The following is a 24,624-nucleotide window of genomic DNA, read 5'->3' as shown; positions in this document are numbered from 1 at the left end:
GGACAAGTGGGGGAGAGGTAGATGAATGGAATTGGGATAGTGTTCAAATGCAATAATACTCAGGGTACAATTGTGAAAAATGAAGTTGAAAATTTGGCATGAGTGTTTGAGGAAGAGGTAGGCAGAGGCGGAGGGAGAATGATGGGAAATGCACTGTATACAAGGGTAATATATTCAGAAATTGACATGTTACATTCTAATCTGGAATCATCTGTAGAGAACATTTTTTAAGAAAACAGTGCAGAATTGTAATCTGAGGGAAAGGAATTGAATGAGGTGAGTCCTCCAGTCTTCCTTTTGTCTCCCCAGTTCTGTATGAGATCACCATAGAAAGTAGGAAGTTCAAGAACAGCGCTGTGGTCTCTAAGAAAAGGAGATGGAGACTGGAGATTAGAAAGCTGGATAGAGTGGATGTGATTTCAGCAAGAGTGTGTGGGAGATAAAGTTCTGTAGCCAAAAGAAAAATCCCAAGAAATCTGGATACAGTCACTTTGAGTTTATCACTGAATAATAAAATTCTGCATGGATGACAATGGTCCACAAGTTTAGCAAAATAAAATTATTACTGATTTCTAAGTGGGACAATTTACAGAAGTTCCACATGACTAAGATACTTGGCATTTAATTTGAAAGTAGTGCTAAGTTATACATAGAATGGAAACAACTCTGCACTTGCCCTGATAAAGCTTAGAGACCAACCTTAAAGGATCTAGCTGATCCACAAGAAAATGAACTACTTGGCAAAAGAAACTTCATCTTTGATTAAAGGCTGAAAATAAAGTCTAAAATGTGACATGCAAAAATATCCTTAAGCTCTCCTCTTCTCAAGTGCTTACCATTTAAATAAGAACAATTATGATCCATAACTAGTACTTAATCAAAATAGTAAATAAAGGTATGGAGTTAATGAGAGGACAAGAACTTTAAAACAGTTATCCTAAAATACAAAAAGAAAGAAAGAAAGAAAGAAGATGGGTACATAATAGAGAAAGGAAAGAAAAACTTGAGAACTAAATAGAAATTCTTACTGAAAACAATATATAAAAGATAGAAAATATCAGTAAACATACAAGACAACATGATAAACTGCTCAAAAATTCTGGAAGTGGTGCTGTGGCTCAAAATGGTAGAGCACTAACCTTGCACACACAGAGGCTCAGGGACCGCACCCAAGCCCTGAGTTCAAGCCCCAGGACAGGCAAAATAGAAAAAAAAAAAAAAGGAATGATTTATTGATGATGAATCCACTGTCTTAGATGGCTTGCTAAGTTCAAATTATAATATCACATTGTATATTGACACCCTTTTTTTTGCAGATTACCTAAAGGACACCAAAAAGATTAATTTGCAAGGGGGTGAGTATTTATTTATGTATGAGTGAGTAGCATTTGTGTAAGGAAGCCAGGTATTCATCTCCTAGTTTTCTTTGTTATTGGTTAATCATAAATCCAGATTACATTCATTTCAGTGCATGCTAAAAAAAAATGAGCCAGGATGGGCCTGCCATGTCGTGTGGAAGGCTTGAATAGCAGCTATTCCAGCAGACAAGTGCAGCACAATATTTTGGTTTAGACCACTCATAAACTAGACTTACACTGGCTATTTACTAAAACATTTGGCAGTAGTTTAGATGTTGCTAAATCTTACTTTACTTCTCTGATCTCTAATATCTTATGAATGTCAGATCAGTGTGGCTTTGGAAAATTCATCTAACTGTCCCTAAATAAATGGACATTTCTGAGTTATTGATACTTTTGGTTGCAAAAGCTAATGAACATATTTAATTGACTTTGGTAACATTATTTAGTATGTATGCACAGTTTTTTTTAAATTTCAGGACAATTTTTTGAAAGGAAGCAATTACTTTTTGGTGAATATATTAGACCAGAATAAGAAAAAAAGTTCTCATCAAAATAATAAAAACTTCCTTTGTTTTTGGTTTGGTATTTTTTGTTTATAAGACAAGATTGTGACAGTTCAGGCTGAGCTTGAACTCAATATATAGCCCAGGTTGAGTGTCCATCCCAAGAATGAAATAATGGGCCATGTTTACTGCAGAATTATTCTAGAATAGCCAAGATATAGAATGAACTCAAGTGTTTATCAATAGAAATCCTGTCATTAGTCACATATAGAAATACTTGAACATTATGTTGAGTGAAATTAGGCAGGATTAGAAAATTCTCATTTATATAGGAAATCTGACAAGAGTGACCTGAAAGTAGAGAGTAGAATGATGGCTGTCAGAAATTGAGGAGTCAGGCTGTTGGAGACATATTGGTTCCCAAACAACTATTACACGTTATAGTTGGATAGGAGGAAACATTCACATAATTTATGTTATATCAAGATGACTACAATTAGTGACCATATTGTATCCTTGAGGTATGCTATGAGTAGATAGTATGTGTTCTCAGTACTAAAGTAAGTCAAGTGATGGCTAGACTTAACTATTCTACACTATAGAGCTAAAGTATTCTGAGGCATTATGTTGTATACAATGAATACATTAAATTATGTCAGTTGGAATAAGTACATTTAAAAAAGGAGGCACCATGGGAAAAGAATTCACTTTATAAAGTCAGAATCAAGCAGGGTATCTGGCTACTTAAGCCAGCCCAGGCTAGCTTAATGGAGTCCATTATCAAAATAACCAGGAAAAAAAAAACCCAAAACTCTGATAGAGTCATGGCTAAGGTGTAGATTGCCAGCCAGCAAAGGAGCTTTTAAGTTCAACCTCAATATTTTTTCTGAAACATAAACACATGAGTCAGCAGACAAAAAAATCCCACAAATAAATAGCTTTGAGAAATCGTAGAAAACATATTCGATGCTATATTAAAATCAGACATTTAATTTAATAAAACCACTCTTTTATAAGGGATTACTGCTGCATATCTGAAATTGTTGCAGATATGATTAACACTTAGCCTGTGCTCTTTTTATAGTAAGACACTTGTGGACTTTCATTCCCTGAAATAGAAGATCAAATTGCTTTAAGTATAAAACGGATACCACAGTTTATTTTGTCTACTATGGTAATGTAGCTTCAAGGAGCAAGGGAAATTGTAACTTTGTCCAAAAAATTGCAACAAAGTAAGCCTTATGACGGAAATACATTTGAAAATCAGCTCCACTTTCCTCCCAGAGTATGTTTGCAGACAGAGTTTGCAGTGCAGTGCCCAGTATCACACCTTTGATGACAGCTGTGTTTAGCCTGGTCTGGAGCACTTTCAAAGGAGAGGTAGTAAACTTTCCCCAAAGCCTGGCTAATCCTTGAACATGTATTTCCTTTCTGCCTCTGCATTGTTGGTTCATTCCAATGCTTGGAAACAGGAGTGAGGGAAAAGAGTCAACACAGTGATGGAGATCATGCCCCGTAAAGATATTAATTTCAGTATAAGAATTCAGGAAGTCCCCAGAATAGCCATGACAGCTTTTCGGGCAGCTCAAGTCTTCCTCCCCAAGCTTTCAAGCTGTAACATTTTTCATGAACCAATACTCTGATCTCCCAAATGATGTCCAAACTTCAAAACCCTGCTACATTCATAGCCCTTCCCTTAATGGGCGGAAATAAACCAAAATTTGCCACAGCATTTTTGTACTTGCCAAACAAGAATGGCATGTGATATAATGACGTAATCTATTCATTTGCACAGTTCATTTAGTTCATGTATTTGTTAAGTGCAAGAAGTTTAGACATTAAAATGGCAACTAAAAAGTATAATTGTAATCTTCACTATTCCAAATAAAGAACATATAACACTGGATACTTTAATATTACCTAACTTTTAATTAATCCACTTGTCTTTAATATGATACATCTTTGCGTTTATTCTGTAAACTTTGCAAACTGTTGTTTTATATAGCAATAAGTTATTTATATAGTTCATTTAAGTAACTATACATTTTAAAGAAAAAGAATATTGCTTTTCGACATTTTCCCCCTCATTTCTAGGAAAACCATTTTTCTGCTTTTTGGAAGAAGATCCAGGTATCTGCCGAGGTTTTATTAACAGGTATTTTTATAACAATCAATCAAAGCTATGTGAACGTTTCAAGTATGGTGGATGCCTAGGAAATCGAAACAACTTTGAATCGTTGGAAGAATGCAAAAGCACCTGTGAAGATGAACGTAAGTTCATTTCTCATCTCACTTTAGTCCATTCCCAGGATACTTTTAAAACAGGCATTTCAGGGAACTTTACACCTGATTCGGGTTTAGTTTTACCCACTTATTTTTTATGAAAAAAACAACGGAGAACACTAAAATTGTTACCATAATTGTCATATTGCCTTTATGTCACATTATTTAAATTTCTTTCCCCACAAACTGTTATAATTTGGGCATAATTGTAGTGACCAAAATTCCAATACTTTATAAGAATATGAGGATAAATAATTAGAAACAACTATTCAAACTCTTTGCTTGTAAAACTTATGTAAGAGGTGACTTAGTTATTATCTGTTACATTTTGTGCCCAAGACCTGCAATATTACCTTAAATACCTTGTATGTATTTGCTAATTTAACATAGCAATGTGATGAAAGTTTCAATAAGTCTACTTTTGCTAATACAACTTTTGTACTTCATTTTGCATATACAAGTAAGAAAGTATGATGATGCTCTTATATTTTAATTGCCTGCATTTTTTTTTTAGCAAATGATGTTCAAGTAGAAGTTTACAAAACTGAGCTCGAAACTGTCCAAAATAACTCTTCATCTCTTAAACCTACTAAAGTTCCCAAGCTTTGGGGTAAGAAACCTATTTATTTTTACTGCTTATGGAAAAACTTAAGGTAAATGTAAAAGCAGATAATGTATTCAAATTATTTCTTTCTAAATTTCTGTTGTGATTTAATAATAGGTGTGTTAAAACCCTGAGATTCAAGTCTTTAAGACATCTGATGTCATCTAAGTGATAATGTTTTTCCTAATCTCTCTAAAGTAGGCTTTGAAGTGGGCTTTTGACTATGTGTCATATAAAAAACTTTCACATGATAGTTAACTCTGCCAAATTTACCTTACAGAATAGCACTAGGAATTATCAGTCTTCATGTAGCATGTCAAATGCGCTTTTAAATAGTCCTGACACTAGGAAAGTTCTCTAGTGTCAGCCAGAGAGCAGGTGAGAAGCTGGATGACCAACTGTCCCAGAGAGTTGATCTCTAGAGAGAACTTTCTCAGCCTCTGCAAGTTTCCTTTCTATAATCTACCATGAATATATTTATCTGATTTCAATAAAAAATCCAGGAAATATCTCCTCAACGTAGAGCTGAGAAAGTGGTGGCAAAGAATTAGAAAACATAACCAGAGATCAAAACTACCTGAGCAATTAGATATAATCTAGAAAGCTGCAAAATAATGGTATAATACAAAGTCTTAACCTGAACTGTACAAATCAACGTGCATTGTTACAGAAATTAGAGATTGTTGCTGAGAAGCAACCCATACAATGTGTCACATGTAAACTTGCACCAGAATAACAAAGACTATTAGAGTTATATCTTATGAAAAAATATACAAGAAAAACAAAGTATTGGGTATATTTGTGTGTGTGTGTGTGTGTGTGTGTGTGTGTGTGTGTGTGTGTGTGTGTGTGTGGAGAGAGAGAGAGAGAGAGGGAGAGAGGGAGAGAGAGAGAGGGGGGAAGGGAAGGAGGGAGGGAGGGAAACACACACACACACCCACACACACACACCAGTCCAGTCCAACACTGAGGCTTGAACTTAGGACCTCACACTCTCACTTGGCTTTTCTGCTCATGCTGTATCACTGGAGCCATACCTTCCATTTGTTTGCTGGTTAACAGGAAATAGGAGTCACTCCAATTTGTCTGCGTAGGTTGGTTTCAAACTACAATTCTCAGATCTCAGCCTTTAGAGTAGATAGGATTACAGGCATGAGTTACTGGCACCCAGTTTCAATTTATTCTTAAACTGACCCCATCACCCACAAGCCTTACTATAGCTTTGTTCGCCACACCTTAACATCATACAGAGAATTGGAAACATGCTTAAGAAGTCTAGAGAGTGTAAGAAGAATTTAAGAGGGAGCATTCCAGTTGTGCACAGTACTTGAACTATCCTGTAAAAAGGTGTATTAAGTCCTGTCTGTACACACCTCCTCCTCCCTGCTGTCCACTTTCTCTCTCTTCCGTCCCCTTCTGAATAGTCCTCAGTCCAACTGAAGCATAGCAGTTAATGTGTGAATTATAAAATACATATATCTTTTAAGATCTCATAAAAGAATGAAAACTTTCTTAGGGAATTGGGCCATATGGTTCATTGAAAATCTTGTTTTTAAAGGTTGTTTTTTTCTAATTTCTTTTGTGTATAAAATTAAACAGTTTTATTCTTCTCTCCAACTGTTTCAAATATAGTTTTGTTTAATACAGATATAAATGTCATATATTCAAAAACATGCTAAATATTATTAAAAGATATGAAAATGTATCTTATTTATAATGATACCGAAGACATACATACAATTTTCAAGTAGAAAAAGAGCTTTTAATGTTTTGATAGTTTTAAGCAATTTAATACCAATTTAAGTGCAACTACTAAGTCATTTATTATTAAAATTAGTAGTGTGAGGGATAGTTCTACCTTGAAGTTCTATAAAGTTTAAAATTCATATTCTTCCTATGGAAATACTATCAAGTAAGAAAGGGGAAATAAAGAACTGTGAGAAAAAAACTGATAGTGAGTTTTAGATACCTTCTGATTATTGTAGGCTTCTCTGAAGACTCATATTGGAATAAAATGACAAATGGTGTGAAAAATAACATTAATTAAGGAAGTAATGAAATATTGATGACATGAATTTAAAAGAAAGCAATAATAAGGATTTCTATTTGTAATAGTGTATTTTTAATTTATTATATTTTATTTCATTTTATTTTTTGTCAGTCATTGGGGCTTGAACTCACGGTCTAGTCACTGTCCCTGAGCTCTTTTTGCTCAAGGCTAGTGCTCTACCACTTTGAGCCATAGCTCCCCTTCTTGTTTTCTGGTGATTAAATGGAGATAAAAGTCTCATAGACTTTCCTGTCCAGACTGGCTTTAAACCAGGATCCTCAGCCTCCTGAGTGGCTAGGATTACAGACATGAGCCACTGGCTCAAAATATACATAATACATCCTTAAATACAATGTTTTCACAGTAACTTCATATAGAATTAAAACACATATCTCTATTCAGAAGACTATTTTCTTTTTTATTATATATATTTGCCTAAAATATATTCTTTTAGTCAATTTGATCCTCCTTTTGTGATAACAGGGTGTACCCTTTTTTGTTTTGTTTTATTACCTTTCTCATCTGAAACATAAAAGATATATATAACAAACAATAATATTAATTACCATGAGAAGTTTGACCCAAGAAGGGTCAATGATTCCCTTTCTTCAGACTTATCTCAGAGGAGGAATGAAATGTCCCTCTGTACAATCTAAAATGGAGAGACTCTTCTAGGGCTTTCAGAGATCTACAAACAACTCTTGATTACCCAGTTCAGAAAAAAAACATCTAATACTCTTGCAATTTTGTTGATATATTCTTTGATAGTTTAAGGACACATAGTTCCTGATTCCTATAGAAACTTGTCACCGGATTTTAGTAAGATAAAACCCTTACAAGGCTTTTGTCAAAAGTGTAATACTCTCTATGCTTATTAATTTTGTTGAAAGCATATTAATCCTTTAAGGTTTCAATTCAGTAAACAGGACAAATAACATTAACAAAACCCCTTTTTAAAAGTATTTGATTAATAATAATCCTTAAAAATAATTGATTAAAATAATCCTCAAAACTTTAATATAACTGTTAATATTATATTATTAATTGGAATATTTTCACATAGAAAAGCATTTTAGAATTTTTAATGTTCGCTAGCTATTAGAAGATAGTTTGGAAAATTCATTTCTTAATTGTTGTATATTATAAGATAGTATACAATTGTAAATGAATTTTATATTTTTCCAGTGATCTTACTTCATTTCAATATACTTCATTCAATATACAGAAAGTTATTATTTTTCTCTTGTGTTCTATAGTTCAATATTCATATGCTATATGGACAACTTTGAAGACTGCTCCTTTCTTATCTCTCAGAGATTTTTTAAATGATTTCTAAAGTATATCTGAACACAGCTAGTAATCTCATTTAAGTTCATTCAACTGAATTAAGAGGATATTCATTTAGTTACAATAAATACATGTTCTCATTACTTCTGTAAGAGAAATAATGTGATTCTCAAAGTTGTGCTTTTGAAGTTCATAAGCTTCAGAATAGAAGCCTGAACAATTGGTTCTTCTTGGATTTCTTCTTATAACCAACAGTACTGTAGAGTGGACAAAATATCATTGAACCCAAAGATAGAGGGACTTGAGTAATTCAGTCATAACCTCTCTGAGATTTATCTTCCCACTATAAAATTAATGTGGCAATACTACCATGTTAACCCAATAGGCTTTGTGTAAGTTAAACATCAGTGCTATAGAGAAGTTTTCAGCACATCAGAATATCTTAGTATCTTCTGGATTTTTTTTATTGTTTGTTTGTTGATTGTGGGGCTTGATCTCTGAGCCTCGGTGCTGTCTCTAAGCTCTACAGCTCAAGGTTAGTGCTCTACTATTTTGAGCCACAGCGCCGCTTTCAGTTTTCTGGTGGTTAATTGGAGATAAGAGTCTCACGGAATTTCCTGCCCTTGGCTGGCTTTGAACCACGATCCTCAGATCTCAGCCTCCTGAATAGAGAGCAAAATATCTTCTAATACTCTCCTTGTTCATGATACATATCAAATGTTCCCTATGACTTCCCCTATGTGACCCAGAACAATACACTGATTTACCAGGCCTTTGTTTCTTATCTGTAAAATAGCTGCTTAAGTTCCTATTTGTAAGAGAAATTAATATTTCAGACAATAACAAAATTTTGCACTATTCAGATGAATGTACTAGTAAACACCAAGTATCAAAATTATGAGTAATCTTTAAAGAAGAATTCATACTAGAAATATATTTACATATACTCAAATAATTCAAAATTGTTTATTAAAACAAGTTGATAATTTTGTCATGGAAACATATCATGACGCTTCAAACACAAAATACTTGTATAACTTTTCTTATCTTTTCAATTTCTCCTGTTTCCAAACTTTCCAAGTTCTATTTTTTTTACAATTATTTCACTTGAATTTTTGATTGCTTCTCTTCTTTCAACTATTATTAAATTTTATTGAGTTTGAGGTGAAATGTCCGCTTACCTCTTCCATTTTCAGTCTTATCTGCTTTATTCAGAGCCATAATCTCTAGTGGTTTTGTTTTGTTTTGTTTTAGTTTTAAACAACCACATCTAAACTAAACTAGTACATTAATGACAATCATTCAATAGGAGATTCTAAACAATGATTACATTTTTTTGAAATATAGATAGATAATCAGAACTATCATTTTATTTGATCTATGAAAGTTTTATTTTTTATAAATATATGATTTTCATAAAATATACACATTAGGATTTGATATTCTCCCCAAGACAAGCATGAATCAACACTAGCTTTGGCAAACCAGGCTGCAGAAGTGTTAAGATTGACATAGATAGCCAGAATATTTAGGTGTAATTCAAATATATTAGAAATAAATATTATACATAATCCAAATTCCTGACATAAATGAACATATATTACACAATATATCATACAATATATTTTATTGTGTTATATATTGATTTATGCCAATATATATGGTATATTATGTATAATATTCTCATGGACAGAAAATTGTATATAATATAAATTATACATGACTTTGTTCACATGGCTGTACTAGTTTTAGGCATCCATTAAATTTTATCATTAATCAAACAAGTTTATAACCTAAATACATTTTATTTTATTTATTTTTTTTGCCAGCCATGGGGTCTGGGCACTGTCCTTCAGCTCTTCAGCTCAAGGCTAGCGCTCTACCACTGGAGCCATAGCACCACTTCCAGCTTTTTCTGTTTATGTGGTGCTGAGGAATTGAACCCAGGGCCTCATGCTTGCAAGGCATGCACTCTACCGCTGAGCTACCTTCCCAGCCCCCCCTAAATAAATTTTAATGGATACATTTTTATGCTAATTTATCTTCATCCACATAGATTAAACATGTCTGCATTGCCTTCTACCACTTCACGTAGGCCAGCTCTTATTTTGAGTGACAATTAAACCAAAGGTCTTGAGTTGTGTTTTACCTCTTGAGCTCAACCCCAATGATTTTTGTTCATAATTCTTGTTTTGAGATAATATCTCACTAACTTTGCCCAACTTGGCCTCAAACCCAAGATTCTCTTCCTATTTCCTCCCAAGTCAGATATTCTTATTTATCCCTTAATCATAAAATTTTTCTTTCCATTAAAATTGATCTCTTCATTCATTATTATTAAACACAAACTCATGCTTGTTGCACATGATGTTTGATGTGGTTTCTCTTACCCAAGATTCTCTCCAAGATGCCCTTTCATTGACATAACAAAACATGTTTTCTGTATCCCATTTGGATACCTAATATTAGTCATTTATTACGTGTGGTTTTTGTTGTGGGTTTTTGGTTATTTGCTTTGCCTTTGTGGCTATCTCAGATAATTTCTGAAAGAGGATATAATGAGATTATACTTTTTATAGCTTGTACCATCTTCCAGTGTTATCTTAGTGTTATGTACATGACAGATGACTTACATTTTTCATTTATTAATTTTGTGATCCACAGTTACAAAAGGAACAAATGATGGTTCGAAGAATGCTGATCAGACTTACCAACTCTTTCTGAACATCTTCTACATTGATGTATTCATGTTGTTTTTAGGATTTGATAGCATTTTATACATATTTTAAGATGTGCATTTTGAATATTCCCTTCTACTAAGATTGTTTACATATTGTATTTGATTTAACATTAATAAAGTTTTAATATTTGCACGCATAGTTAATATGATCCTCTTACTGTATCTTACTGGTAGTTTTGAACTATTGCTTTCAATTATTTTTAGATTTTGAACTATTTTTCTCTAAGTAGTCAGATTGTTCTAGGACTTTTGGGTGTATCTGTCCATAAAAAAGTGAGATATTTTTCTAATTCTCCTGCTTCTATATATCAGTTTTTAACAACTACTTTGAGACTACATCAACTTTTTATATATGAAATATGTCTATTTTGGGTAGATAAAGAACAACTGGTAATCCAATCTCTCATAGTTTCCCTTTGGCTAAGAAATGAAATACTTAGGTACTTGACCCTGATGACATTATTTTGTGCCAGTTCATCAAATTCAGAGAAAATGTTTGGATATCATGTTGAAAACAATTTGACTACAATGAATTCTGTTTCCTGACTGTATTCAATGTACTCAGTAGACTCTCTCTCGCCCTTTCTCTGCATATATATACATATATATACAAATGTATATATATACTGTATATGTATACAGATATCTGTATACATATACTATATATGTATTATGTATATAGTATATATGCATACATATATAATATATAGTATATGTATACAGATGTCTGTATACATATATAGTATACATATAGCATACATATATAGTATAGTATACATAAATATATAGTACATATTTACTATATATGTATATACATATGTATGTACTATATATGCATTCATATATAGTATATATATGTATACATATATGTACCCATATATGTACACACACATATATACATGGAGGAATGGAAAAGAAATAAAAACACATGTATGTACACGTATATAAATCTGTTTACGAAAAGACATTTTGGTTATTGTTGGTCATCTGAAAGAAATTTTATGCTAGCAACAACAACCAAACACTGTCATTGACTGATATAATCAATTTATAGGTTTGTATATTTGCATAAATATAGTTACCTATTAGGCCTTTTGTTAAAGATATATTTACATGTAGAAGAATATCACAATCCTGAAAACTTTCTTGGAAGAAATTACCTTCTCAGTCAAGGAGCTAAACATTCAGCTGCACACCCCAGTAAGTCACGAACACTGTGAAAAATTCTAAAAACTATATTCCATCCACAACCCACACACAGTTCCAAAGAAGAATCCTGCTTTTCAAACATGTTGTCATATCAAGAACCAAGGGACATAGCAACCTTTCTCATAATTTAAACATGCCAGCTCAGCTAATCTGTGCTGATTTTCTCACAAGCTGGCTCCCCCAAATAGATAACTTTTGGAGGACCTCCATGGGGCCTCCTACTTCCTGGTAGAAGTACTGGTAAGAGACAAAAATGTGACACCTCATCTGTGCCAAAATCATGCGCATCCAAATGCAGTCATCTTAGGTGAGCACTGCTTACTTCTCTAATCTCTTTCTTCCTGGATCATATGAAGTCTAATCAAAGATAATATTTTGCCCTAGACAGAAGAGTCCTCCAAAGAAATGATTTTTCAAACACATACATACACATATATAAACACATTTAATAGGGAAATATCACTACTTTCAATGTGTAAGAAACATTATTTTAAATGTTATTTTAAATAACATTATTTTTATTCAGTAAAAAATAGAAATTAAGTTTAGAATTTTCAAATGAAAATAAGAAAAAAACATAATTAAAAATTTTTAAACAAAATTAACTATATGATCATTGTACAACTATAAAATAAAATTATTTATAGACTAATACAATCAAAACTTTTAATTGATATATTATGACTAATTTGATAAAGCATTTTTCTAATAAAAGAGAAAAATCCTTACTGTAATGAATTTGATATGATAATGAAAAGGCAGGTTATGAATAAGACAGGCATACTCTAGAAAAGTAATGCTACTCTGCTGTGTGTAGTTCTCTGAATTCCTTTTCTGTTTGAATACTGGAAAATCTTTGCAGAAATGAAGCTGAATGTATTAATGTGCTTGAGTGAATAAATGTCCTAATCAGGCAAATTGCAACTACCTTTTAATAGAGAAGTATCATCATGTATTTCCAGCTTTAATAACACATAATACTATAAATGGTTTACACTGACTGATATGGTGATGATCTCAGAATACATAAAAATCTAGAACTTCAGTTGTCAGTCATCTCTAAAAACAGTCTAGATTTAACACACCAAACAAATAAATCTTGCCTTTAAATATGTGAATATTCTGTTTGGCTCAGAAAAATTACACCTAAAACTTACTTTCCACCTCCCTCTTTGGTGACCTATTGAAATTAGATATCTTTCCCCATTCAAACTTAATGAAATGCAATGGATACATGTAATTGAGAATAAAGCACATCTACCCATTTTGAACTACAACTTTACTGGCAAGGGAATTTAGAGATTAGGTATAAAGATCTTGTGAAATGTTTATTCAGTTTGAAAAAGTTATTGTTATCGCCCAGTTATTCTTTAAATATTTTAGTCTTCAGTCCTGCCATTTAGCAACTTGTTTTGTGGCTTGAAAAAAATCATAATTTCTCTCAGCCTTGAATTCCTCATTTGTTATATGTGGAGCCTCCACATATAAAATATTTGCAAATATTTTAATAACACAAAATTCTTAATTCATTGTTTTATTAGTCAGTAAGAACTCAAAAATGACAATGCTAGTGACTCACATCTTTAATCCTAGCTACTCAGGAGGCTGAAATCAGAGGATTATGGTTCAAAGGCAGCCAAGGCAAAATGTCTATGAGACTCTTATCTCCAATTAACCACTTAAAAAGTTGAAAGTGGAGCTCAGGCTCTAGTGATAGAGCCCTAGCCTTGAGCAAAAAATATCAGGTACAGCACATAGGCTCTGAGTTCAAGCCCTAAGACTAATACAGAAAGTAAAGACACTCAAAAGGCACTGATAATGAAATGGTGTCACCTGAGACTTTCAGCAGAAAAAGATGATAATCAAATATATTATTTATGTGCATTTCCTTTGTAATTTTCGTATGAATAAATATAACTTTGAAATGTACCAATTCAATATAGATCATATTGCAAGTATCTGAAATGGCATATGGCTCTTGTAAAATACAAACGTAATTAAAAAATATGAGTACACTTTGGATTTTTGGATCTTTGGATTTTTTATATATATTTTTATTGTAAAGATACTATACAGGGGGGTTACAGTTACATGAGCAAGGTAATGAGTCCATTTCTTAGGAAGCATTGTTACACCCTCCTTTATACTTCCCCTACCATCCCTACCTTCCTCGTCCCTTCCCCACCCCCAGCAAAGTTGTAAAGTTCGTTTTCAACTTACTGTCTTGTATATCTCATTGTTAAATGGGTCATCCTGTATCCTTATTTCAGCATTTTGTTATTTCCCTTCCCCTCTCCAAATTAGAAAACTGTATATACAAGATGCAGGGCACTGGAAGTGGCGCTGTAGCTCAAGCGGTACTGGGCTCACCTTGAGCTGAAGAGCACAAGGACAGCGCCCAAACCCAGAGTTCAAGCCCCACGACCAACAACAGCAACAAAAAAAAGATGCAGGGCACCAGAATCAAATACAATGACAATGGATTTTATTTTTAATCATAGAATTTGCAAACTCATCTTTCCAAGTTTTTGACCTGCCCTACAGATATGTGTGTGTGTGTGTGTGTGTGTGTGTGTGTGTGTGTATATATAGAGACAGAGAGAGAGAGAGAGAGAGGAATTCAACTACAATTAATATATACAACTGATATATTTGTACTGATTGTAGTTGAATCAGTATATATGTATATATATATAAACCTGAGATATATATATATAGAGAGAGAGAGAGAGATTTACTGATTGTAGTTGAATTCCATAAAACTTGACTATTTTCCACATGATAGAAGATAATATATTACTATATATTGTATCTATTATATACTATAATATTGTTATATATTATGTAATATATTATAATCTATATAATTGACTTCCAACAATATATGTAATATATATATTATATAGTTATGTATTATATGCTGTATATATAACATATCTATATACTGATTGCAGTTGAATTCCAAAAATCTTGGGTATCTTCCACATTAGAGAATTGGAATAATGAACACACGGTAGTTCTGTGCTTTGCAGGCGTGCCTTTAAAAAATGGGAAGGATTTAGATTAAACAAATGACCTTTATGTTAGTCTATCAAGCCAAGCCAGTGACTTACACAAGTATTACTGGAAGACAGAGAGCTATGTAGACTTATTGGGCATTCACCAAACCAAGTCCACCAAATATTCTGTTTTCTCAAAACCTGTGATCTTCTGTATTCCATCTTGGATTAGTTTGCTGGCTATTCCCTAGGTATATTTGATCTCACTTTCACTAAAAGATTTTTCTAAATAAAAGCCACAATGAAAGATAGTCATAGTAATGTAATAAGTTATGAAATTCTCTTAATTTCATGTTTCCTAATTTGATATTTCCTAATATATTTTTAAAAATTTTTCTCAAAGATGGAGATCTATTTTCACAATAAAAATTCTTCTAAGTCAAAAGGTATGGAAAAACTTGACATATCTTCTCTCCAACTGTCATTATGTCTCTTTATGTCTGGTGCTCAATTTTACTCAATGGCAAAGAAGTAGTTTTAGTGGTCTTATTTTATACTCTCCCTTTTTGAGATTCACTAGATTCAACCCCCACATATCTGATTAAGTGTGTTTCATATATGAAGTAAGATCAGAACTTTTTGTTCATTTTTAATATGTCCAATGGTGGATTAATATATACTTAATAAAGTCCAATATATTAGAATTCAAGAAAAGTCTTCATTACTTTTTGTTTGGTGGCTTCTGTTTTATTTTGAAACAACGTTTCACTCTGTGGCTTAGGATGGTCTCAAATTCAAGATCCCCGCCTTCTTCATACTTGTTATGTACATTCTGCTCTTTAGATGAGCATATTTTTCTAAGGTACACCAAATCAATCAGAAGCATTCTGATTCTTACTTTTCATCACCCATAATCCTATCTTTTTATTCTTTCTTGAAAACTGACCAACAAATTAATACAAGCACGATTTTTTCACCTTTCATGGGGTTTTCAAATTTGTATGTCAGCAGGAAAAAATTTTCCTACTTTATTGTAAGACATAATTATATTAGAGAATTATATTTGTAAGAGTTTCAAAACTTGTTATTACCCTCCTTCCCTCTGTCTCTGTCTCTCAATGACTGACCATGCAGTACAGTTTCAAGACAAGTTTCCAACCTTGAAAGCATCTCCTTATTCTGTCTAGGCTATTCTCCATAATCTTCAGTTCCAAATTCCCAGGCAGACAACCTTCCTGCACTTCAACCTCAGCTAAATGCCCAGTATACAGAGAGAGAGAAAAAAATATCCCCACATGATTGTTTCCTCAGGCCTTGTCCTCTTCTCCACACTGCATACAATGTAAACGTCTGCCAGTTACCATCACCCCATCTAATGAATACAGACAAGCTTTCCTGTGGTCTAGGGACAAAAGCAGATCACTATCCATTCCCCATCTAGAGGCAGATTTCCTGCTGCTGAATTGTCTTTGTGATCTCAAGACATTGAATGTACTCTAAGAAATTTTCTTATTATGTAACTTGGTTATTCAAATTTCAGACAACACAGAGAAAATATAAAAAACAGAAAACAAAAATTTGGCCAATTCTCACATTACATAGTATTAGTATTACTCACATTACATAGTATTACATAGTATCAGTATCAACACTATCTGATAATTCATTTTACTATTTCTTATTTCTTTTAGTTTGCTTTCTTTTTGACCTCCCCCCATGAAACAATTAAGGTAAATGACAAGAAGTGGCTGCTGGAATTATTATTTTATCATATGTAAAATGTGATAAAATATTTTATTGATTTTAAGATACATATTTTGCAACATCTTAATGCTCTTGTAATCACAGAGCTTATAACTAATTATGTATCTTTCTAAATTTGTAAGTTGTACATGAAGTAAGGCACCTTAGTTCTATGTAAGTGATATTTTGCAAAACATTTGAGATGTTCTAAGCAATTATTTGTCTGTAGTAACCTTCCAATTTTGTTTGTGTGGGAGGAAGAAAAGTGATGAATTATAAATACAAATATTCAGTGAGGTCTTTGATTTGTTAAATAATATTTAGATACCTTTTAAATATTATTTATTAAACTGGAAGACTAACAAAAATATTATTGGAAAAGCCAGCAACATCTACGAAGTTATCAATTAAATGTAGCTTTGATATAAATCTTATACTTTTAAAATATCTCATCTAGGAGTATAAAGACTAGTTTACAAGAATGTTCATAAGCTATTGTCTGGAACTGAGAAACAAAACTTATTTGAAATAGTCTATATATTCATGAGTCAATAAATCAATCATCTATATAGAAATCAATGAATGAAATGTAATACTGTGCATATATCAAGAAAGAGGTATAGTTGCATAAAAATAAAGAGACATATCCACTAAATATTTTGAAATATAGCAAAAGAAATAAAGATGTAAATGAGCGTATTAATAGATGCTCTCATTACCAAACTACCAATTGTAGTTTAAGTGCACCAATCAAATTATCGAGAAACTTTATATTTGTTATGCTTTTATATTATTTTTCAAAGAAAATTCATAACAATTTTATATTCATACTTCCCTTTACTATAAAAATACAGGAGAAAATAAGTAAAAGGCATCACTATTCAATTCTTTAAGACTTAGAACTCAAAAAAAATTACTTAGCAAATTATGAATTGTCTCCTAAGTTGTAAGAGCAGGTAAAATGGGAATACACTATAAAAATGTAGAGTATGAGGCTCAAAGATTATTGTAGACATTTATAAAATTAACTCTGGAGTATTACCTCACATTTTAGCGGTTAAACTACTTCATAGGGGTTCCTACCAGAAGAAATAAAATTTATAAGGCAAGGGATCCTGAATTGTAGAACCTATCAAAACCCCTTCAGGTGGAAGCTGCTCATCTTGCTCTCAGTGACTGAATGCATTTGTTATTACATTTCCTAGGGAAAAGGAACAAAAGCCAGGTTAGTGCTTTTTATTCTATCTTAAAATTTCTGTTAATAATTATAATTTAGGCCAGAAAGAGTTATATTATATACTTCAAAACCTTTATATTTTTTCATTATAGATGACAAAATCTGGATTTTTGAATAGGTGAGTTCTTATACAGAGACATATATACATACATATATATTTAGAATAAATGTGCTAATTTACAAATTAAATTTATAACCTCATGAGGTTAAAAAATCTTATCTCTAGAGATTTCACAGTATTAATCAAGAACTCAAAAATTCCTAGAGCTAAAATGGCCTGGAGAAACTATCTCCTTACTTTTATTCTACTATAGTTAATGCTATAGTAATCCAATAATAATCTTATTGTTCAAACGTTCAAAATTGTATCTTTATCCTATGCAATTCACATTTCTAAAGAGTGATATCTTATAAAACTTGCAAAATCATGGTAATCTATTACATTTTTAGCTGGGCGCCGGTGCCTCACGCCTGTAATCCTAGCTACTCAGGAGGCTGAGATCTGAGGATCACAGTTCAAAACCAGCCCAGGCAGGAAAGTCCATGAGACTCTTATCTCCAATAAACCACTAGAAAACCGAAAGTGGTGCTGTGGCTCAAGCGGTAGAGCACTCGCCTTGAGCTGAAGAGCGCAGGGACAGCACACAGGCCCAGAGTTCAAGCCCCACGACCGACCAACAACAACAAAAAAATCTAAAATTACCTATGATAAAATACAATATCCCTTGTGAGTAATCTCGAGTTATGGAAATATTCTCTCTAATGTTAGGAACATCATTTTTGGTGAGGAAGAAGCTGCGACTGTTTATCTGTGTAGGCAAGAAGGTGCATCAGGATGGCATGAAGCAGGGTAGGAAAGAAGTATGAGACACCAAGGCGGAGGAGTGCATATCTGCACACACATCCCAGGCTGAGGGGAAGCCTACCAGACACTCAGATGTACCAGTCACAAAGAGTATCAGGTCAAAGTAAAACATTGCTTGGGTAATTAAACAGAAGTGAGATTGAGAAATAACATCTATGCTATGTAAGTCTGCTTTACAACCAAACCCTTGCTTTCCCTCTGCCCCCAGCCCTGTTCTGAATTCTAGAGAACATTTTCCTCTGACTTTTGAGTAGGTCTCATTGATAGTGGACGTTGTTGCATTGATGGATGGTCACAGGAAGACAGAATCTACAGCCTACATGTTCCCTATTTTCACTTATGTCATAGCCCGTATGGAGTTGGAAAGGGCTGATATGGTCCTAGTTTTCACCTGTATTCTTGTCTTTAGTTCTCTGACTTGTAGGTCAGAATCTATTGTCCCTACTATACCAGGCTTGCTTGTCCTCCCTTTGAAACAGGATTGCCGCGTGTGTGTGTGTGTGTGTGTGTGTGTGATCTCTCATGTGTGCCAGTCCTGGTGCATGAACTCAGGGGACCAGCTCTATTACGGAGCTTTTTGCTCAAGGGTAGTACTATACAGTTCCACTTCTTGCCTCATTGGTAGTTTATTGGAGATAAAGAATCTCACTGACTTTCCTGCCCCAGCCAGCTTTGTGTGAGCCACCAGTGCCCAGATAGAATTGGCTTTGTTTGTTTTTTAAGGCTAGGTTTATCATGGGTTGTGTCTTACGGGGTGAGGGAGCAGTGTTTGGATCCTTGTAAAATAAAATTTTCTGTGTCCTGGAATATGGGGTGTTAGAGAAGGGACTGCTTCTAAGACCTAATAAAAGACATTTGTAAAGAACATAGTTTATACATATATCATCTACAACTTAGTGGGCTAAAACATCTTGTGTCCAAAATGCTGAAGTGAAATTGAGATGTAGTTTATGTGTTGTCTTATATATATATATATATATATATTTATTATGAAGTAACCATACATTCTTGTTGAGAAAACAATAAAAAGAGAAACAATTTTCTCAGTTTCTCAAATAAGGCCGGGTGCCTCTAGTCTGTTTTGTTTCTAGACATGGGTAATAGCCTTGACAAGTTATATGATAAAGTTGTAGCTGCTAATCATTTCAAATTCTAAGTTATGTAATAAAAACCCATAGGAGACACATTGGAGTAATTTGCAATTACAACATACCTGCATTATCCACAAAATTCCCTCACAGAAGCCATTATTAGTGATGAAAAATATCAATATTTTATAGAAACTTTATAACATATTTTCTCCAAAGACATGATGGTATTCAATCCTGTTAAAATATACATAAAGGGGCTGGGAACATGGCTCAGTGGTAGAGCGCTTGCCTTGCATGCAAAAGGCCCTGAGTTCCATTCCTCAGCACCACATAAGCAAAAAGAATAAAAGCCGGAAGTGACACTGTGGCTCAAGTGGTAGAGCGCTAGCCTTGAGCTGAAGAACTGAAGGACAGCGCCCAGGCCCAGAGTTCAGACCCCACGACCCGACCCCCAAAAAAACAAACATAAAAGTAGTCATGTTGGATAAAGTTATTACTTGTTTAATGTTTAATTTAAAGACTTTATGAGTTCCTTCAAAGACAATGTTTATATATCTAAAAACCCCAATAAAATAATATTCATTACCTGATTACAGTTCTTGAATTTTGACCAAAAAAAGTTATCTAAGTTATTACTCTCATCTACACTTCTAATAATGTTTACTCTAATAATGTTTATTTCTAATAATGTTTAATTTTTCCTGTATTACATGAGTTAGTATATTACAACACTGTAATTTTTTCATAATTATCTAGAAACCAGGACATGATAAAAGTGTGTTATCAAATTAAAATTGTTTCCACATTTTTTTCATTTTCTTTCTTTCACAATTTACTACTCTAAATCAGTTTACCAAAATAGTGCTTCCTTTCCGTACAATTTATGTGCCTTTGTTTACTACTGGATTCCTGGGAGTTAGACACTTTTTGCCACTGTTGACCATTTAGCAATTGTGTAGTATCACACCTCACCATGTGGCAAACCACTCAAGTTTCTCTGCATGGGTTGTGCAGTGCCCAACTTACCTGGAGAATCAGTTTACTAACCTCAAGTGAAGTTGCAGGCTGCTAACAGTACCAGCTTCCCCTCACTGACAGACACTCCCAAAGGAACTTAAAAACTGCTACCACGCTGAAACTAATACTCTCCTGTATGTCATTGTCAAAGTTCTGCTTTCTGGTCTGTTCTTGAAAGTCATTGGATCCATTGACAGACCATTCTATCTTTTCCAAACTTGTGGTTTATTTCATTATGCAAATAAATATGCATAGTTTTGTTTTTGTATGTTGATAAGTATGTAGTTAATCATTGAAAGTTCAATGTTTAAATCTATTTTAATCATGCCCAAGTTATCATAGGACTTCCCTTTAGCAAATGACTCCAGTTTTTAGTGCCTTAAAGATGTTATTACTGTGGCTGTTTAGATTTATGGAAACTACCATGAATTTTATAATGTACTATTTTTATTATTAATATTATTGTCTTATATAGACATGTCCTAAAACTCTAATTTGTAAACTATGTAATAAGAGACTTTACAGGCTCTCTATAACAAAGATCTGATGATGTTTTCTTGGTATTCTTTTAGAATATCATGGCCCATCATGGTGTCTCACACCAGCAGACAGAGGACTGTGCAATGCCAGTGTAAACAGGTTCTACTTCAATTCAGACACTGGGAAATGCCATCTCTTTAAGTACAGCGGATGTGGGGGAAATGAAAACAATTTCACTACTAAAAGGGCATGTATAAGGACATGTAAAAAAGGTACAGAAGTTCTTCTCATTGATGAGTGTTTAGAATAAGTTTCCTTGAAGTTATGAACACATTTTAATGATCATGAAATTATTTGCCTATTGTTATAACAGTATGATGCTTCAATTAATAGATAGGCTCTTTTCAACTAGATTTAGATATTGTTAAATTTGCTCACAGTAATTCCTCTTACTAAGTCATTAAAAAATTAAACAATGCAAGTTATTATTTCTTAAATGCCTAAATACTAAGAATTTATTTTTAAGGATTATAACAAAATGCCTCTAAGCTAACTTTTTAAAATTTGGTGTTTAAGTTAATATTCATAAAAGATAATTCCAGATATGGTAGACTTTGAAAAAGTTCATGTTCTCCATTATATTCCCATACTCTGGCTCTCATTTTTCCAGTGTTTGATGGGTTTCATTTTGCTGTCTCCATACCCATATTCACATACATGCACATACATTCACACACATGCACATGCATTCACACACATGCACACAGGTCTACACACATGTGCCTTTCCCTTCCACTCCCTCTCCCTCCTGCCACTGATCTTGCGTGACACACTCCTTTTTACATTTAACTTCCACTATATTATTATGAAAGGAGGTTAAGAAAATGCATCTTCAGGAATAACACCAGAATACAATTTAAGGAAATTTTAGATGAAATATTTTATTATGCTTTCATTTCACTCAGAAATTTTTTCTATTCCTCTTATAGGTTACCTGAAAAGAATAGCAAAACAAGGACTAATTAAAACCAAGAGAAAAAAGAAGAATCAGCCAGTGAAAATATTGTATGAAGAAATCATTGTTGAAAAAATATAATTTTTATATAATATGATGAATTCTGCTAAATATTTTATACGAGTGGTTCCACCATGACAATTCTGTCCTCTGATAAAATACTGTCAGTAATAAGTTCATAAAATAATAGTTTAGCCTAATCAGACTTATTATTAATTAGAATTTCTTTTTTATCTCATCAATGTACTCATTCAAAAGCTGTGATTTATTAACTGGCTACTGTGAATTTATTCTTTTCCTTTCTATTTTCTTTCTATTTTCTATTTAAATAAAAGTTGTATTGCTGGTTACAATGAGTCAATTAATTTTTTTCCAATTTGTGGATCATCTTTTTAGACTATGTTTGCCTTATTTCTATGATTATATCTATGATGTTATCCTTGCTGGTTTATTACCTGATTAAGAAATGAAGCTACTAAATAAATAACAAGCCAGTTTTAGTTTTCATGAGTAAAATTGCAACAAATACATGCTTCTGATAAAAATTGCTCAATAGTGCCTTTAGAAAGAATTAATAATGGAATTGATCACATGCTTCTCTCCCTAAACATGTTTTTCCTTCTTTTATACTCATTAGTACCTCAATCAATTCTGAACCAAACTGTCTTTGAGTAAAGAGCAATCAAGTCTACATCATGAGCTTCCTGATTTGGGATGGTTTAGCTTTTTTATTATCATAAAGTACAGCTGACTAATCCTGTACTAATGATAAGTTGAAACTATGAAAAAGTGAACTTTTACCTGTGTTCTGAATTTTATTCCTTGAAAAAAGTTTGCTTTTTCTAAATAGCAAGAATATTTCTGGAACATTCAGAGACTCTCTGAAGCCTTCATTTATCATGAAGATTTCACATAGCAACTAGTAATTTCTTCTCCAGAGGGGGAATTAGCAACATGAAAAATTCTGCTAGAAAGTCTAGCCTTTCCCACTTATTTTTCCAGTTTCTTTCTTTGAAGTTAATTCCCTGTATCACCCTGCAACTGAGCATGTGTGCTGTGGTTACCCACCAACACTATGGACATTTCTGTGATGTTCTCTATGTTTCACATATAAACTTGACTTTTCATCTAGAAATTACAAACCACTTCATCCATTTGCCTTGGCTTTATAGCTTCTCACACATCCCTCAAATTTTGAAATTTGAACATAATTTTGATTTTTCATTTTTCCTCAAATATTATCAATTTCTAATCAGTTTTCAATTCATTCTTTCTTTTCCACAAGGTTCATGCAACTCTCATGCTTTTGCTGTCTACATAGCCCATCAGTACTAAAAAGATAGCTTCAGAAATTTAGCATATTTTGTCATAACTCAAAATAGTCCCTGAACTCACTAGTTAGTTCTTTCCCCAAAAGTGTTTGCTTTCATACCTACTTCAATTCAGAGAAATGTCTTTTCACTAATATGTATTTTTAATTCATGCTGAATTTCCATTTAAAGACTTGATTCCCTACTCAGGACCTACATCTGAAAGCAGTCCATCTGATGCCAGCTTTAGCTTTACAATCACAATGTTCCAAGATGGACTATGCAAAGTCCTAAGATGCAAGACATTTTCATTCAGACCTGCAAAACATACACCATTATACTGTATTAATAGCTTATGTAATTTTAAGAAAATTTTGCATCTGGATTTCAAATGCTCAGTAAATAATTCTTTTTGTTAATCTTTTTTTTGTGTGTGTGAAAATATCATACAGAGGGGTTACAATTACATTCTTATCAAGCATTGTTGCCTCCTCCTTTGTTTCCCCTTACTATTTCTTCCCATCTCCCCTCTCCCTAATAAATAGTTCTTTAAGGTTGAGTATTTTTACTAAACAATACAGCACTGACCTGCCCAAATGCTGCCACTATGCCAACTGCATTGTATGTTTTTAGGATTCCCTTTGGAGGCATCAAAGACAATATTGCCAAGAGTGACACTCCATTCTCCTCATGCTTTCCATCTTTACCTCTGACCCTTTCAAATCAAAGAAGAACACAATTTAGCTTAAGATAAACAAATATTTGATTTTAATACAATTAATGAGATTAAATTTAATTAATAAGATTAAATTGAAATTTAATCTTTCATT

General features: G+C 33.0%; 1 protein-coding gene across 3 annotated transcripts in view; it reads left to right on the top strand.

Annotated features, from left to right (window-relative positions):
- Positions 1-24,150, top strand: part of Tfpi (tissue factor pathway inhibitor (lipoprotein-associated coagulation inhibitor)) — a 65,489-nt gene extending 41,339 nt beyond the window's left edge. Inside the window, exons 4-8 of one of the 3 annotated variants that reach the window (XM_013030560.1) lie at positions 1,317-1,355; positions 3,959-4,135; positions 4,662-4,757; positions 21,562-21,741; positions 22,459-24,145. In XM_013030560.1, coding sequence (XP_012886014.1) covers positions 1,317-1,355; positions 3,959-4,135; positions 4,662-4,757; positions 21,562-21,741; positions 22,459-22,565 — 599 coding nt within the window. In that variant the 3' untranslated portion in view covers positions 22,566-24,145. Of the gene's footprint in view, positions 1-1,316; positions 1,356-3,958; positions 4,136-4,661; positions 4,758-10,752; positions 10,948-21,561; positions 21,742-22,458 lie in introns of those variants that run through there. The other 2 variants (XM_013030574.1, XM_013030567.1) reach the window with 2 other exon arrangements.
- The last annotated feature ends 474 nt before the right edge of the window (positions 24,151-24,624 follow it).

The sequence above is a fragment of the Dipodomys ordii genome, unplaced genomic scaffold (genome assembly GCF_000151885.1).
Source record: "Dipodomys ordii isolate 6190 unplaced genomic scaffold, Dord_2.0 Scaffold5, whole genome shotgun sequence".
NCBI lineage: Eukaryota > Metazoa > Chordata > Mammalia > Rodentia > Heteromyidae > Dipodomys > Dipodomys ordii.
This window is presented reverse-complemented; position numbering and strand designations above follow the sequence as displayed.